Source organism: Neolamprologus multifasciatus, chromosome 5, assembly GCF_963576455.1.
Source record: "Neolamprologus multifasciatus chromosome 5, fNeoMul1.2, whole genome shotgun sequence".
NCBI classification, from domain to species: Eukaryota; Metazoa; Chordata; class Actinopteri; order Cichliformes; family Cichlidae; genus Neolamprologus; species Neolamprologus multifasciatus.
The window spans coordinates 21,919,737-21,937,877 of record NC_140443.1 but is presented as its reverse complement, the minus strand read 5'-3'; the positions used below and the strand labels follow the sequence as shown (position 1 = coordinate 21,937,877).

The 18,141-nt window shown below is 38.2% G+C and overlaps 2 protein-coding genes across 5 annotated transcripts; one reads left to right on the top strand and one right to left on the bottom strand.

The window, feature by feature from the left end:
- Window positions 1-455: 455 nt before the first annotated feature.
- On the top strand, window positions 456-12,363 carry LOC146518619 (G-protein coupled receptor 84-like). Its single transcript, XM_085160033.1, has 2 exons — window positions 456-659; window positions 1,533-12,363. The coding sequence occupies exon 2, from the start codon at window positions 1,544-1,546 to the stop codon at window positions 2,765-2,767; it is 1,224 nt and encodes a 407-aa protein (XP_085016159.1). The 5' UTR covers window positions 456-659; window positions 1,533-1,543; the 3' UTR covers window positions 2,768-12,363.
- stat2 (signal transducer and activator of transcription 2) lies at window positions 6,267-15,994 on the bottom strand. Of its 4 annotated transcripts, none has more exons than XM_085160028.1 (24): window positions 15,809-15,993; window positions 15,485-15,616; window positions 15,253-15,397; window positions 14,783-14,878; window positions 14,096-14,188; window positions 13,931-14,009; window positions 13,692-13,774; window positions 13,446-13,597; window positions 13,177-13,335; window positions 12,988-13,077; window positions 12,170-12,229; window positions 12,012-12,032; window positions 11,822-11,915; window positions 11,523-11,570; window positions 11,343-11,426; window positions 11,090-11,188; window positions 10,831-10,966; window positions 10,585-10,637; window positions 10,303-10,388; window positions 9,557-9,693; window positions 9,257-9,445; window positions 9,120-9,174; window positions 8,840-8,931; window positions 6,267-7,075 (listed from the first exon to the last, which is right to left on the bottom strand). In XM_085160028.1, exons 2-24 carry the CDS (start codon window positions 15,613-15,615, stop codon window positions 6,846-6,848), a joined length of 2,412 nt encoding a protein of 803 aa, XP_085016154.1. In that variant the 5' UTR covers window position 15,616; window positions 15,809-15,993; the 3' UTR covers window positions 6,267-6,845. The 4 variants fall into 4 exon arrangements, with proteins under 4 accessions (XP_085016154.1, XP_085016156.1, XP_085016155.1 ...); XM_085160030.1 differs by having other exon boundaries at window positions 13,692-13,771; window positions 15,809-15,992; XM_085160029.1 differs by lacking the exon at window positions 12,012-12,032 and having other exon boundaries at window positions 11,822-11,936; window positions 15,809-15,994.
- Between the last annotated feature and the right edge of the window lie 2,147 nt (window positions 15,995-18,141).

Below are 18,141 nucleotides of genomic sequence, written 5' to 3'. Positions count from 1 at the left end.
GAAAATTAATTTAAATACTCCAGATTGAACTGGACTATTTAGGACTTAGATTGTTATACATTTTTCACAGGATTCCATTTTCATTACTTGGATCAAATGCTGTTTCCTCCCTTGAGTTGCTCTGTCATGCCTTTACTGAAGTCATCATCAGTTGCTGCCTTTTTTGGTTGTTAGCATCTTTTGTCTGTTTCAGTTGTCATGAAATGACAAGGGAGCGACTCACCTGATCATTAAACTCCACATCAGTCAACTGTCCGATTAATCTTCTAAAAGCAGACAGCTGTGTATAAAAATGTAATCCATAAAATAATGCAGTACCTTTTGATTGAAGTACTGTGCAAATACTGTGATAATGATCAAAATATTTCATGCCATACACACATAACTCATTGATAGATGAGTATGTTTTTGGACATCTAATTATTACATCAGAAATTAGGAAAAGGGAAAAATACACTCAATCTTGCTTCCCAAATTTAGACAGTGGAAATTCCTTGCTTCAAATCACTTCACAGTGTAACGGGTACTTAAGCAACACAGAAGAGACACATGCTCACAGTAGCATCAGCAGGAAGAGAAACATTCAGTGTGGCGGTGCACTGCAAAGAATTACTCAGCTACATGTTAACAGTCAGAACAGGGACCACAAGTATTTTAAGGTGAGAACTTTTTTCTTTTAATTGGTCATGATTTTCCTTGATTATTGGTAATGACTGTTTACGATCATCTTTAACTACTGAAGTGTTTTTTCATGTTAAGTCTTATTTTTGGTTCAGTTACATTTTAGCTTAATTAAATGCAGTTTTTCCGCCATAACATCTAAGTAGAAGTTTTAAATTTGAGTTCAGCTGAAAGGCAATTTAAGGGTTGCATTAAGTGAGCTGAATTTGACTAACAGAAAACAAAACCAGTTTCTACTTCATTGTGGTTAACACTGTGGACATTTTCAGGTGATAGCGTTAGATTAAATCAGCCACAGGAGTAAATTATGTTTACTAAATTGATTGATGATTCATTAAATGCAAGATTTTCCTAAAACTCCAAAGATCAAAGCACAACACATATAATCACACAGTGACACAAATGAATGACTATAACAGAAACTCAAAGTTTTCATGTTGTAAACGACTTGGTGTTTTGCCCTGTAACAGGGTGGACCCTGAGCTATACATAACCACTATTGAAAGTACAGGAAGTTGTAAGGTGGCACCAATTCACGCTGTTATGTAAAGAACAAAGGGACTGACACTATAACAGCACACTGCAAGTACCTGAAAAGCGCACACCTGCACTGGCTCATGCACTTGATCAAAATATCTTTGATCAAGTGTTCCTGCATTTTGTTGCCTTGTACTTGTGACATGCACAATGTCAATAAAGTTGAATTCTATTCTATTCTATTCCTGCTCTTCACAACAAAGTAAATGAGCGGTGTTTCTAAAAAAGGAAGTGGTTAACTGTGTAATCCACCAGTAGCTTCCCTTTTAACTTCCAGTAAGCACAGTGCAAAGACATTAACCAGTGTTTTTTAGTTGACAGAATAATGATGAATGAAACAAACCACACCGAGGATGTCTTCTCCTGCTACAGTCCGTCTGTTGAAATCTACCGGTACTTCGCTGTGCTGTGGGGATGTGCTGTAACCATCACGGGTACAGTGGGGAACCTGATGACCGTTCTGGCTTTCGCTTTAGACCCACGTCTGAGGACTCGCTTCAATGTGCTCATTGTCAACCTGGCTGTCGCTGATCTCTTGTACTGCACCATCCTGCAGCCCATCTCCGTCGACTCCTATCTACACCTCAGGTGGCGCAGTGGTCATCTGTGGTGCAGAATCTTCGGCCTGCTCCTCTTCCTCTCCAACTCTGTCTCCATCATTACCCTCTGCCTGGTAGCAGTGGGCAGATATCTCCTGGTTGCAAAGAGAGCTGTGTTTGACTGTGTTTTTTCTAACCACGGTCTTACTTTACTCATCATCTTTGCGTGGGCGCTCGGCCTGGTCAGCTTTGGTCCACTCTGGTCTGTCTATGTGTTTGTGCCACAGGTGTGCACATGCAGCTTCCATCGTACCCGGGGTCGTCCTTACACCACCATCCTGCTATTTTTTTATTTTTTTATTGGTCTGGGCTTTGTTGGTGCATTCTACCTGCTAATTTACAAAAAAGTTCAGGCTGCATCACAGGCTCTGCTCCGCTACAGACTCAGCCGCCGGTCATCCAAGACAAAACCAGCATCTTCAGTTCAAGGGACCGACGACAGCGGTGTGGAGAGCGGCATAAAGACATGCACCTCTGATCTGAGCAGCCATGAAATATCCCAAAACATGGATGTGAAAAATCAAAATGTGACCTGCGAAAAGTCTTCCTTTTTCACCACAAGCAATGACACAGCATTAAATTCATCAGCAGCACAGAAGCCTTCCACTGATATCATCGAAAAACCACCTACAACCACACCTGCTAAAACAGCTCACTCATCGCATTCTGCAACCTCAGGGGACGACAGTGAATTCAAGCGTGTGACACGGATGTGCTTCACTGTTTTCCTCTGTTTTGTGTTCTGCTTTGTCCCATTTCTGTTGCTGAACATAGCCGACAAACAGAACCGCGCCCCACAGGTATTGCACATGTTCTGTGCCAATCTTACCTGGCTCAACAGCTGCATTAACCCTGTGCTGTATGCCATCATGAACCGCCAGTTTCGACAGGCCTATCATGTGGTGCTGAGTAAGATGGCGGCTCCCTTTACCCGCCTCTACAGCAGGTAAAACATGCTGCTACTGGATCCTGATCCCTTGGAACTGAAACTTGTCCGACATACAACACTGCTTTTGTCATTCTTGTTATTCATGTTACATTAAAGCTCTTTAATACGCACAAAAATCGTAACAATTATATTTTTATATGTTGTCATCTTTAGAGGGATGCTTCACAGCTTCTGTACTTTGTATAAACCCAAACCAGAACATGTGTTTTGTTATGTAATAAATTATATATTGTAATACATATTACATTGTTGTATTTGTATTTGTTACACATCATTATCTTGTGTTCCTTACATCATATTTAAAAAACCCTCCAGGATTACAAAATCAGTACTGGATATTGCTTTTCAATGCAACACGCCTTATTTCAGCAACTCAGGAACTTAGGACTCTACGCTGTGTCTCAATTCTGTACTGCCTTTGCTGATAGTGACTAATGGTAAGAATAGGTCAGGTCATGCAGCCTTTAGGGTAATATGTGGGTGAAGCGTGCATGTACAAACATGTATCTGTATTTTACTCACTTTGGCACAAAGGAAGCTGATGGAAAAAGCGTAAAAGCAGTGTACGTTGTGCTTTCCTTGGAAATTATAAGTATAGTATAAAGTATAAACTGCTTAACATGTTTAAGTTTAACAGTAACTAAAGTAACTTAACCTTGTAAATCTTATCTTGAGTCAGCCTTGTCGTCCAGCTGCTGAAAGTAAGTAAAGCCTGGTTGTAATCTGTGGTGAAAAAGTTGGCTGTTTCCACCTTTAGTGGGAGCAGTTTTCTTGCATATTGTGCTACTTTTGATATTGAAGTGTTTTTTCTGTGACAAGGAAACCATTAACATGGCTCTTGCTCTTGGACATGCTTAACCTTGCCTCCTTGTTAGAGGTGGGTGAATCAATCTAAAATACCAATGCTGCTATTGGTATTGGATACTAGATAGACAGATAGATTTTTTGCAGATCTATTTATTACATCAGAAATTAGGAAAATGGAAAAATACACTCAGTCTTGTTTCCCAAATTTAGACAGCAGAAATCCCCTGCTTCAAATCACTTCACAGTGTAACGGGTACTTAAGCAACACAGAGGAGACATGTACACACAGTAGCGTCAGCAGAAAGAGAAACATTCAGTGTTGCTGTGCACGGCAAAGAATTACTCAGCTACATGTTAACAGTCAGAACAGGGACCACAAGTATTTTAAGGTGAGAATTATTTTTTTTGTGGTAGTGATTTTCCTTGATTACTTGTTTACAGTCATCTTTAACTCCTGAAGTGTTTTTTTTAAAGTAAGTCTTTCTTTGGCTCACTTACATTACAGCTTCATCAAATGCAGTGTTTCACTAACAGACAGCCAGTGGACGTTTTAAATTTCAGTTCAGTTGAAAGGCAGTTAAAGGGTTGCATTAAAAAACACACTGATTCTGAATTTTTAGTAAATTGAACAGTAAAACAAAACCAAAAAATCATTTTTAATAAATTGATTGATGATTAAGTGGAAGATTATTCTAAAATTACAAAAATCTAAGCACAAAAAATATAGTGTCACACTATATTCATTAACCACAACGAATGACTAGACAGAAACCCAAAGCTTTCATGTTGTAATTAACTTGCCCCTTTCCCCTGTAACAGGGTGGACACTGAGCTATACAGAACTACTATTGAAAGTACAGGAAGTAGCAGGGCGACACTAATTCATGCCATTTCTTTTTTTGTTAAACAAAAATATTTAATCTATTATTACTAGACATAGCTTGTAAAGCTTATCTAGAGTCAGCCTTTTGAACCAACCTTTGTTTCTAACCTCTAAGTTCAGTATGTAACCCACTGAACTGTGTTAAATAAATTTCCCTTAGTTATTTTTGCAAAATTCACAACACAAAAACATTCACAATGAAAAATGTCGCAACTATTTTATTTATTGCTTTAAAGTGCTTTAGAGACAAGCACATTTACACTCCAGGTCTCCAAAAGAAAACTAGTTTCAATTTTCTGACCAGTTATGGATTTATTAAGAAAATTACTCACATATAATTAAATTATCAGCTCCATCACTGATTTTATCTTTCAGCTTTATTAGTGAAATTTTCTCTCTCTCTCCCTTACTCTATGTCAGTGGTTCTTAACCTGGGTTCGATGGAACCCTAGGGGTTCGGTGAGTTGGTCTCAGGGGTTCGGCAGAGCCTCCACCATGACGTGCATGGTTCATTTTGTGCACCAGTAAAAAACATATCTATGTCTTGAATTTGAAAAAAATCATATTTTATTTTTCACTAAAGAGGGGTTCAGTGAATGCGCATATGAAACTGGTGGGGTTCGGTACCTCCAACAAGATTAAGAACCACTGCTCTATGTGCAGTCGATGGATCACAGCTGTGATTTGTGAAATAACCCAAATACAACCAAAAACAACCCAAAACACCTTGAAATTATCACGAGGGGAAAAACATGGTAAACAGTTTCACTTATTGGTTGCAGGCACGTGCTGCTAGTGGTGACCTATATTGAGCCTCTTCGCTGAAATTTGCACCAGTTTTGCCCTTAAACAAGTTATGCACTGTTATGCAACAATCTGTGGCACCTCGGACTAACCAAGCAACCTGGGGGAGGGTTTCAGCCACTGATTTTGAGTCTCAAGATGATAATCAGAAAGGTAAATTTGGTATTAGCATCCTTAAAATCTCTCCAGCAAAATAATGAAAAATGACATCTCAACAAGGACATGTTTCTTTAAGCATTAAGCGATCAACTCAGTCACATTTGAGGTTTACTAATGGGAAAGTAGAAAAGAAAATAATATTTCAATGTGACACTTAGTAAAGTGAAGTAAATATTCATCCTCTTTTTTGGGATATTTCATGGTTGATTGGCCATGTAACTAATTTTGAACTTTGCAACCTGAAATTAGGAAAAACAAGTATTCACTGACCTTTCTCCTTTGTTTTGGGGCTTTCTGTCATTGAAATATCTGTTTCTTAAAGTCAACTAGCTTCCTACTTACTACAAAAGGCAGCCTCATAGGTGAAAGATGAAGCCAACCCTGTGCCACATACTGCAGCTCCTCTAGATTGTAAGCTATTCCAGAGAAAGTGACTTTTTCATATTCCTCCTCATATTCATGAGTCTCTCTTAATTGTGTCTATATATTGTTTACAGAGAATTGGTGAATTGCATAAACAGACAGCCAAACAATTCTGTGCTCTAGTGATTAAAATGTAAGTACCAATTAGCAGGCATGTGTGATGCAACTAAAAGTCAGCTAATGACTGAGGGCTCCACCCGTTGTTCAAATATGGCTGCAACAAACTAACATGACAGCATAACTTTCATGTCCAGCCGGTTTCTGTGCAAAAAAAAAAAAGTTCTATCAACAGAAAATCATCATAATAGTCAAAATATTAGTTCTAGTCCACAATTTTTACAGGTAATGAGGTGCAGGCTAAAAATATAAAACCAGTTTCCTACATTTGTCAATGTACAATTTGTGTTAATAATCAAACCGCACATTTCTTCTTTACTGGTGCTTTTATTGTGACTTAAATGACAGTGTTACTATAAAAGGACAAACTAAAACAGGAAGTGTGATGTTTACGTGAATTTTATCACGTTGTAGGTGCCAATATTAAAACAATAACAAAGGGTTCAAAATAAACAAAGATATAATAAATTATGTGCAGTCTATGCAGTAATAGTTCATACAAACCTTTCCCGCCTCCTTACCTGGTCAGTTTTTAAGCATGATTTAGACTTTATGCCTAATCTTAAAATAATAAAGTATGGACTGATATGAGTCCGGCTCATTCAATGTTCTTACGTGTATCTTCTCATAGAGCAGTAAAAATAGTTTAGGATTCACAGGGATGCTCTATAAATTTATACAGTGCACAAAAACATCAGTTATGTGTGATTTTCAGGGTCATCAGATGGGCTGTTGAGCATCTCACATGAAAACGGAATTAAAAGCAAACTATTTCATTTATGCTGGATTTGCCACGTGTGCCACATTTTTCTGATAGAAATGCTGTACTGTGTGTAAAGCTAACAAGTGCATTATGTACAGTGATATGGTTGAATACAAACAGAAGCTAAGGGAAGCTGCCACAGGACTGTGGGAGCAGACAGTTAAATCCTTGAAGGCTGAAATCAGGCAGAGATTGGTCATCTTGCAGGAGGTCGTTGTCAAAAAGGTTTGGATTGTTGAGATACATCAGCAGATCCTGCGGCGGCTCTGGGTCTTCAACAGAGCCATTCATCATGGGATCAGGGTCATAAGATTCCAGTGGTGGCGTCAGAGGATAAGGATCCCCGTCTTGTTCTAAGAGTGAAGAAGGAAAAAAAAAAAGTTGAATCCGTTGTCATCGCTGTGTAGTTTATTTATGCTCTCGCTAGGGAAATGAAACTGAAAAAACATGTGATTTGCTGTTCAAGCCCAAAGCAGAAAATAGAAAATCACAGGAACTGATTTTGTACAGAACATTTAAATGATGTCTAACTTAGATTTTTTTTTTTTTTTTACCTCAGAATAGCTCAGTTGAATCGATACTAAATACAAATATCACATACCCTTTGTAAAGGAATAGTTTATTTTATGGCATATTAGAAAAAACAAAAATGAGCAGTTTAACCATCCGTAAAATACTTAAATCTGACTGAAAGTGTCTTTTACGCTCAATAATTTACATGTTACTGAATAAATAATTAACCCTGTAGATAAAAATCCTACATGTGACTAAATCTGACTACTACTGCACCCTCACCCCCATATTTTTCTGTCATAAAACTCAGACGTGCATAGAAAATACTGTTAATATTATTTTCCCTGTGAACCCAGAATCACGGAAATATTAAAATCCGAGAACATCAAGTCACTTAATGAGTGCAAAACCTCAGAAACTGTGAAAGCTTGACTGCAGCCATGAACAAAGCACTGACGCTATATGAATAAAACTAAATTGAACTGAATTGTTCTATATTACAGCACACACACATTTTCATATCTTAGTCCAGACATCTCATTTACATTACTCTTTCCCTAGCCGCTTAGCCTAAACCTAACTATAACCTAAATGTAACCCTGACATTAAAAAACACATTTTGAACCTCAAAAATGCCTTCAAACTCGTGGGGACGGGCATTTTATTAAAGTTAAAGTATCTATGTACATTGTCTAGAACTTTTTTTTTTCAATTTCCAATTCAAATTATGATTCAACCTCATAGCTGTTTGCCTTCGCTCAAGGCTTAACTCTTTCTCTAAGGATTTTCTGACGTGTCAATAGAGAAAACAAATGGAAAATTTGCTTCTGAAAGCAGAGCCATTAAAAAAGCGGGCAGTCCCTGTTGCACTCTACAGTTCTCTATGACTTTAACCTTTAAAGCTTGAAGAGATCCAGCATGCATTACAGATGAACAATTGCAAGTGATGAGAACAGGACTTGTAGGGATCAATGCAAACAGGGCAAAAGCACTTTGAGCAGTGCGGAGGACAGCAGAGAGGATGACCTCAAAGGGGAGATCGCAAAGATTTAAATCAGGTATGATTTTTGCTTGTTATGAATGGGATCAAGCAAGGTTTTGATTTGACCAAAAAGTCAAACATAACGTACTGTAAACATTTTTGTAGTAATTAAATGAAGAAAATATAATTTAATTGTGAGTTTTAGAGGTGCAAGTATGTATATTACTTCAGTAGTCGTTTTAATAGCGACTCCAAGAATGTAATTTAATGTAAAAGGACCAAAAAGCAGCATAAAAAGGCAGGATAATAAAACGTGTTAGTGATTCTATTGCTTGGCTAGAACAAGGCTTTATGTTCACTGCACCATGCTACGGCACATGTGCATGCAGTAAAAGCAGCCAACATTCCCACAAAAGTTCAATTCAAGGATAAAAAATTAATAAATAAATCTTTTAAAAAGCTGTCACCTTTCATCTACTGTATTGAGACAGCATGCTACGCATTGATTTCATGCACTGCAAGACCATCACAGGGATGGTGACAGAGATTTTTGATGGAAGGTGAGTAATTTGTTTGACAAGGTCTTAAGCTGGATTGGACAGCAAGGAGAGGCATGACTCACCAGCTGCCTCTCCACACAGGCCATTCATTGGCTCCAGGCCTTCACCCTGTGCCATGTCAGAGGGCATGGGTGACCTGGCCTCCAGTGTGTTCCTACATGACCAATGATAAACAGTCATTACAACCATTAGCTCATGACAAAGAAAAAAGGTGTGGGTACACCACTTTTGAAGTGAAGTGTATTTAAGTTTGTTGTATTAATGGGATGTTTTTTTTTTTTTTTAATTCCAACAAGCAAGACACTATAAATTAGCCTGAATGTATATGGACCGCATACTTACTCCTTGGAAACAAACACCAGCTTGGTTTTGATGTACTTTATGTATGGACTGTCCTCTGAAACAAAAAGAAAGAGAAATTTGATTTAATGGGTCATCTGCAGGACTAACTTCAATAATATTTTAAATGGTGGCCTTACCTCCACTCTTCTCAGTGTAATACTTTCCAAAAGCCTTATCTTTCGGGGTGTCCGGATACAGGTAGAGTAGAGGATTTTCTGGGACATTTTCAGCTTCTAAGATCTGGAAATTTCGAATGATTTCATGGAAGGGAATCTGGGAAAGGTCAACTTTGGTGAAGGGCTGGACTGTCTTTACATCAGGCTCACCTAAACAGACAGTGGATGATGTATTAAACAGGTTACCCTGGCCACTGTGAAATGCAGCTTAGTTGTATTTCTTTCAGACACACAAGCAAAAAAAAACCAAAACACTCTCACCAGTCACAGTGATTTCCACCCAGGAGAAGGTAATTCCCCCAATGACGCTTTCACTGAAACGCAACAAGAACGTGCCTCTCTTTTTCTTCTTCAAGAGAGACTTCTCTTTGCCTTTGGTCACAAAACCCATGATGAGCCTGAAGCACAAAAGGAATTTTATTTTAAAAGGCAAACATTTCAGGTTTCACGGACACTGAAGTTATGAGCTAAACTGGACCATGCATATTAGTAACAGAGTTATCCAGATTACAATACTGACAGTGTGGCAAGTGGCTGGATTCTTTTAATCTGCTTAAACATTAACCTGACACTGCTGTCAAGTTTTCAAATACAGATGGCTACTTTTCTTTACTTAAAACAGACATTTGTTGATAACTTTTGGAGGACAACCTGCAGATTTTTCCAAAAAAATGATTATCCAATATAGTTGTCACGAGTTAAGAGATACCTATTTGTTCTGTGTGACGTACAAATAATATGCAAGGTACAGTACTGTGCAGAAGTCTTGAGCCACATCTAGAAAGTCAAAATCCCTTGTTATTTTGTAATTGTGTAGGCTGTCTTGAGCAATAGTTCTCCAGGCTTTCTGAAGATCTTTCAAAAATTTTATTTGGACACTGGTTTGTTTTTCAGTCATTCTCAGAGCTAACCATGTTTAGAGGAATGTTTGTTTTGTTTTAACCCATTAAAACTGACCTATGAATCATTAAAGCAAAACAGCTTCTAAGAATGTATAACAATCATACCCATCCCTCCACAGATCCTCAAGGTATGTTTTCACCATCATCAAAATGCCATCAAACCACACCCAGAAAGTGTCAGGAGTATTCTCCTGTAACACAGACAGCAGAAAATGTCATTTGGACACACCTACAGACCTATGTTCTCTGCAACGAAATGCTCAGATATATTTAGATGAGATGTAATAATTGTTCTTAGTGGTAAGGCTTAAGGTTAAATTCCTCAAGACTTGCAAAGTATGGCTTGAGGGATTACAAAAAAAAAGCAGTAGCTTTTAGGGCTCTTACCTTGGTAAATTTTGACCATGGTACTGTGCAGCTGTCATAGTTTGGCTTTTTGCCTGGAGATTAAAAAAAAAACGATGGACAATCACAAACATGCTTACAAGCCACAAAGGACAACGAATTATGTCAGTCTTGTGCTACTATCTATAAATGTAAAGTTTGCAAAATCAAGATACATTTTAACAGTACATGAAAGTAGGTGTTGTCAACAATGAGCAGAATGAAGCAGAACACGGTGGAAGAATTTACCAAAGAGCTTGTTTGCGATCATTTCCAGCTGAGTGTCATCCAGGCCACGTTTTGTGGCCGAGAGAAACTGCCAGCTCAACATCTCTCCAAACTGAGGCCAAGTAGCTGCAGGAGTGTTGGCGAAGAACATAACATCCTGGGAAAAGCAGACATATGTACATGATATGTACACAATTAATTTAGTCTGGCCCGTAATTGTATTACAAGGGAACTTGAATGCAAAAGCACAGCATGTCTGCCAGTAACAATGACTTATCACCTTGGCATCCTGACTGAGCATGTTGAACCAGAGGACAGATGCCCAGGCACTTTGCTGCTGGCTGGAGTTTGAGATGATGACCACAGGGAGGGTGGAGGCCTACAAGTGTGTGTGCCATAAAAACATATAGTTTCTACTTAGGTCATAGTTCTGTCACCAAAGCTGCAAATTAATGATTAATTTTTAAACTGAACTAATGTTTTTTATCTGTGATGGCAGCCATATAACATGAAAAACTCAGAAGAAACTCCACCTGCAGCTCAACAGAGAAGCCTTTCAGCTCAAATACAGTGTTGAAGTAGATGATATGCAGCTCCTCTGTAACACTCAGAGAAATCTATAAACAAGAAAGTAACACACAGATCATTATTCCTTTATTATGATGTAACATTAAGAAGAGATGGTATCAGCAGGGTTACCGATATTAACTCACATCACTGACTCCTTTGCCACCACCTCCTGATTTCTGCTCCTTCAGAGTCTACAGACAAATAGTATTTATGAATTAACTAGTGAGAACGCACACACAGTCACTCCCAAATAACATAAAAATTCTCACCTGCCAGTAAAGGCTGTATATTGATATAAATGTTACTTTTTGAATTACTTGAGTGTAGCTGATGTGTTATATGTTAAATACGTTGTTAAATATTTGGTTTTAAACCATTTTTGTGTCACAGTTGTATAAAAGTCTTTGTATCTAATTGCTTATGAATTCATTATTGAATATACCAGATGTCTGAAGTCTGCCACCATGCCTCCATTCGTGCTCTCAGCCATGTTCAAGGCCTTAATTTTAGTCCCCAAGACATTGAAACGTCGATACCTACAAAAAACAGGAGGTTTACTAAAAACAAGTTCACAGCAAATGTCAAAGCTCAACGTGGCTTCTGAAACTTAGATGTAAATGAAAAAAACTTGCCCTTTGATCTGAGGAGCCTCCCTATATTCAAGGGTGAGAAAAAAAACACAGCAGCAGTGATCACAGGGAGGAATTACACATCTTTCTCTAATGTTAAATGCTGGAAGTTTGTTTTAAGGGTAATGAAAACAACTAAAGGTCTGAAAGAGAAAACTTACTTGTCCATGGATACATCCACTTTCATGGAGTGGTTCAGTTCCGGAAACTTCACAAGAAGTCTGAAATGGTTAAGTCAGGTGCAAAATGTTAGAGCTTGAAAAATATGAAGATGATGAAGACAAAAATGTAAAAAAAAAAAAAAACAGGAAACCAGGAACGCTCTCAAGGTCACAGCATGGAAGACAGCCAAAGACATACTTGGGAAGAAGATGAGATGGCTCTGCAGGAATGCAACAAACTTTCACATTTACTCGCATTATTTCACAATTGATTCTTTGTTTACATGGTGGAAATAAAGGCCAACAAAACCACTCTCTATACCAGTCCGTTTCTATAAAGATACAGCAGCTTGATATGCACATTATCATAATAAGTACAGCATAGTACAGTAAGATAAGGGGGGCGCAATGTCAAACATATATATTTACTTTGTGTAATATGCTGAGATATTTATAATTTATAATTAATTACTTTTTTGTAACTTTGTAATATACTGTATTATTTAATTTGGTTTAGTTAGTAAATGTTCTTACTGTCTTGGAGCAGAATAAAGTATTCTGATTCTGATATTATTTACTGTAAGCTCATTAGTGGCTCTACAGGTTTAAACATTTTCCTAAAAAGCAAAAGATGCAAGTTCAATCCCAGGAGGAGACACAAATTCCTCTGGGGTTGTGCCAGCCAGGACACCCAGTGTAAACAAAATCTGCCAAATCAAACATGTGGATTAGGGAGCAGCTGGAAGTAGCTCTCTTATTAATGCAGATAAGTCCATCGAAACATTGCGTGCACGCTGATTTCTGTGCTGGGCACTGACCTGGCTTTGACAGAGAACTGGACATTTGTGCGGAGAACCAAAGATCCTTTCCCCTGAGGCATGGATGGCTGAGTTTCAACCACAAAGGAGCTAAATGTAAGAGTAAAAGAAAAAAGGGAAAGTCATTTAATTACCTAAAGAATACATAAAAGTGAAAGAGAACATGATAGAGTGTCCTAAAAGAAATACCTCTTGAGTAGGTCTCTTAGAAGAGTGTCCACTCTCTTCTGCAGTGTGGGGTTTTGGGCCTTCACAGGGTCATTTTCATAGGACACTTTTCCTACTAGCTCCTCCAACTTAGTAAGAAACTCCCACACCTGGAACAGACACACTGCCACACAGCTGAACCTAGAGATTCAGAAAGAGAAGAGTATTTATTTTAATTTCATGCAGATTTTAGAGAATGGGGGGATGGACTTTGGAAAAGCAAATTCAGCTCAAAGAGAGAATAAACATACCACTTTTCCAGCTGATCCAGGCAAACATTGTCCGGAGCACCAATGCACGCTTTCTGCTGCCTCCTCTGCCACTCCACCAGCTCCTTCTTCACAAGCACATCAATGATGTCCTGAATCCTGTCCAGAATATCATTTAGGCCTGACAACGTGCTCTAAAAAGTGATAAAATGAGATAAGAATGTAAACAATTAAACAACTACAATAAAACGTTTAAGAATATATTTAGGAATATTACTGACTCCATACCTTCCTGCAATTATTCAACTTGTTGACAAGCAACTGAAGCGCTTTAATCTGTTCTTTTTTCCTGGCCTCGTCTACCACAGCTGCTTAAAAGTTTCCATGGTGGGATGAAAGTTTCCACATGACAAAGACCAAAACAAAAGAGTACATGTAGCTCTGATTTAAATCTTTTTTAGATTTATTACTCACTCTAACAGACATTAAAGCATGCAAATATAACCAGATTGGTTTCATTTGTTTACCTTCCAACTTTTGGGTTTGGAATTTAAAATCAAACTCATCTTGCTGCTCCTCCAGACATATGATTGTATGTTCCATACACTATAGCACAAAAAAGGAAATGAAAGAACTGTGACATGCTTTATCCATATAATACAAATAATAACACAAAGGAACATAATCTCCACCTGCACTTCATTCCTCAAGCCAGCCAGTTTACGTTCAAGGTCCTGCTGACTGCTTGTCTCCATTGCCTCTGGCTCAACTTGCAAAAGCTGGACCTAAGAATAAACAAAGGTGGAGCTAAAACCAAGATCTTATTGTCTTTCAGATGTAATACTGGGTGAAGCTGTCACAAGGGAAATAGTAAGTGAGAGTGTAGTGTAAAAACTGCTGGGGGAAAAAATCTTCACGTTTTAGCCCACACAGTGAGTTTCATGGTTCTATTTCGCACACACAGCTCTTTTTAAAAAAACTGAATGGAAAAAACTAAAACAGGATAAAAATTTACACTAGGCTCCTTAAAAGTTTGCATTTAATTTTAACCTTAAAAGCTGAATTGCAATACTACAAACACTACAGCTAACAATGGAGTCGTAACAGAAAAAAGCCAAAACATGGCAATACACCAATAGATCATATGATATAATGTTTTCCTGTAAAAAAAAAACAAAACACATACAGGTATATCCAAGTGTGCAAGTGTAGTGTTGGGGCACTATTTTTTAGCAGAGCATTACCATTTTACAGTACATGCTAAATACCTATGCTTTTTCTGGGTTTATTTCTTTTCTTAAGGCACTTAGCTACATTGTTATCAAAAGTGTCTAAACATAAAGTTTATTTTAATTACCACAATGAGACGTTACACCAACCTTTTCAGCCAGTTCAGCGCTCTCCAGGATTTCCTTCTCTTTTTCCAAAAACCAAAGGATGGTGGTTGCCAAAGCACACGGATCATCCACATACCTCTGTAAGAGAGAAATGGCAGAGGCTGGGAGTCACATGTGTTAAAGTATATTATGTTACACTGATACAGTATATAGACCAATCAACTGTGCAGACTTACTGGAGGACATTAAAAGGCTTTTTTAACTTTTGTCACTTTTTAGAAACCTTTACTGTCATATTATCATTTCTCATCAGCCAATAAAGGATTAATAACAGGTTAATATTTTCCTATGTCTAAATATCTCTCACTTGGCTAAACAGGAAATTCTGAGCATGTAAACACATAAGCAAATCATGGTAAACGGAGTGGTTGCAATTATAATACTATTATTCAAAATCTGCTTTTCCATTTTAAACCAGAGACGTCACTGGGTTGCTACTTTACTGGACACACCTGAAAGTTCTGCTTATAGCGCCTAATGTTGTGCTGCAGTAAAAATGACTCCTCCTGGACAAAGCGGCTGTGTTGGATGTCCAGATTCTCAAGCAGGACCTGGAACAGCACCATAGCAAAGGCATGGTCCCGTGCTGCCCGCTGCCTGCAGAAAATGACATAATAAAAGCTTTTCACAGCCATACTCACTTACAGTAATCATTGAAGCTCGTTGAATCACAGGGTTCCTTACCACTCCTGCTTCTCTATCCAAGGGGCCAGGTAGTGCCGAACATCCATGGGTAAAGCATCTCTGTCATAGAGCTCGTGTAACTGCTGTCGGTACGCAATAGGAAGCTGTCTCAATTTGTCCCACTGTGCCATCCTAAGACACACAAACAGCCACCAATCACATTAAAGGCTGGATTCAAATCAACAGCAACGAATGTGTATCTATGCCGGGTGTTAACTTGTCATCCTAGAGTCTTTATCTGCAGGTTAGCTAGCTGGCGGAAAAAGTGCCAAGACCACAAATACCCGTCGATAATGACCCGTCGATAATAACACATTTACTCACCTCAGTGCACGATATCAGTGCGAATCCACTTAGTATACTTTATTAGCTTTCCGCTAGATTAAGACAATGTGCATATCTAGCTCTTCCGTCGAGCTACTTTGGAACGCTGGTAAAACAAAACAACTGTCAAGAGCAAGCAAGCGAGTAAAGTGTTTCCCCGTCATGTCTTTATTTTACTGCTTTTTCATTGGATATCTACTTGTCCCGCCCAAGAAGACCATGACGACTAAACTCCTGACGCCATTTTGGCTCTGAAAGAATTTCCACCAAAGGCAGTTAAAGAGCCGAAATGTCGCAACAAGACTCGCAGATTCCTCGTGAGTTCAGACTTAACGCCTGATTGGTCAGTCCGTGGACAGGACCACGCGTTCTGCTGGTTAACGCATCTGTCAATCTCTCGCGTTGCAAGCCAGTGAGCAAAATAGAAACTTACGGCCGTGTAACCAAGAGATTTCCCGAGAAATGACGTCTCGAAAGTGACAAAGCCAAAGAGGAGCATGTGACTCACAACAAACCTCAAAACAGGTTGTGTGTCTTCGTAGAATCATCTGAGAAGAAAGCGTTTTTTTATTGTATTCCCACGTCGTTTTTATTGTATTCCTTTATGCAAACACAATGAAAATGAAAAAAAAAGTACCTTTACGTTTATTGGAGTAAAATTTGAAAAGCATGACGTTTTATCCTTCATACCTAGTATTAACAACAACGTTAATACTAATAATAATAATATTAATACTAAGCAGAAGAGTAGTTGGTGTTTTTGTCTACCAGTGAACTAAAACGTTGACACACATGGAAAGTCTCCAGTTCTTTGTGCATATTTTAAGTACAGTAGCTGCTCCCCAGAGCTGGCGTGCAACGAAGTACTTGGGAGTACAAGTACTTCGTTACTGTACTTAACGAGAATTTAGAAAAATCAGCATACACAGACTGTCATTTTGTGACTGTCAAGTTTGTACAGCTTGTTACTAACTAAAGGTCCAGTGGAGATGAAGAAGAAAGGGTAATATATTAAAGGCAAGGACTGCTCAGAGGTATTTACTTGCAAGTCCTCATGTTTGCAAATCAGATATTGGGTTTGTGCATGTGACATTATGTTTTTCATACTGTGAAAAGTGCTGAAAAACAAAATCTTTGTGTTTTTAAAGGTTGAAAGAAAATATTCAGCCGTTTACTGCTCCTTAACCCACAGAGGCTATTCACAGTGGGTGGCTCCGCATGTTTTGATTTACAAACCAGGCATATTTTGCTTATTAGACGACAGCACACTGTATTTAATGTGTTTATTTTCTCGGTTTCTACTGTCACCAGTAGATGTCACACTTCACTCAAAGAAATTAGGATGGCAGTTTGGATTTTTTTTTTTTTTAACTTTGACTCAAATGCGCCATGCAGGTGTGAAGAAATTCCTAAGTTTTAAATATAATTTCTCTTATGCAAATCTAATATAGTTATTATTATTAACTTAACCATACATTCTATAGGCCTGTTGGGCCTATCAGATTAAATATTTTGATTCTTATCCTTTTTTCAGTATATTTAGAGTGTGGAAGGTTATTTTATAATATGTTGTGTAAGAATATCTTGATCAAGTCAGAGGGAATTAGGCAACAGACAGGCAACACTCTGCCCTGGTCACCGGTCAGTCAGAGGGCCAGCACCAAACACACACAAAAAAAGAAACACAGTGGGTTTCTCTCTTTTGGTTCATAAATAATCTGCATCAACAGAGAGAACAGACAAATTCACAAACGTCTCAGACAGCTGGAATTAAATAGAAATTTGAGTGTATCCTGTAAGCCAATATAACATAACATCCACTGTTTTTAAGATATCAAAATTTTGTGTGATGGTAGATATCAATAACAGCTTGAGCTGATTTAATTGTGCTGAAAATTAGGCCAAGGTTAAGGTCAGGGTCACCCCAAATGATAAAATCAGTGAAAACTTTAACTTTACCGACAATTCTTTATGGCTTATCTTCAAATTCCACAACTGGCTAAGCATTTGACCTTGAACTTCATTGTTAGCGTTTACGCGTTTTATTGATTTCAGTCAAGTCTGCTCTAGTTATATGGGTAAAGATAATAAAATACATCACAATCACACACTAACACATCTGCACTTATGGCCAGTTTGTGTTATCTGTTGGAGTGTGAATGTTAGATAAAAGTCCTTAGGTATTGCAAAAAGCCTTGTACAAATATGTGTGTGTGTGTGTGTGCGCGCATGTGTGTGCACATGTGTGTGTGTGTGATCAGCCGACTCAAATTTACAGTAGGAAGCATTTTGATTGCTTAAATTGAGTATGAAGGCGTCTTATAAGTGCCAAA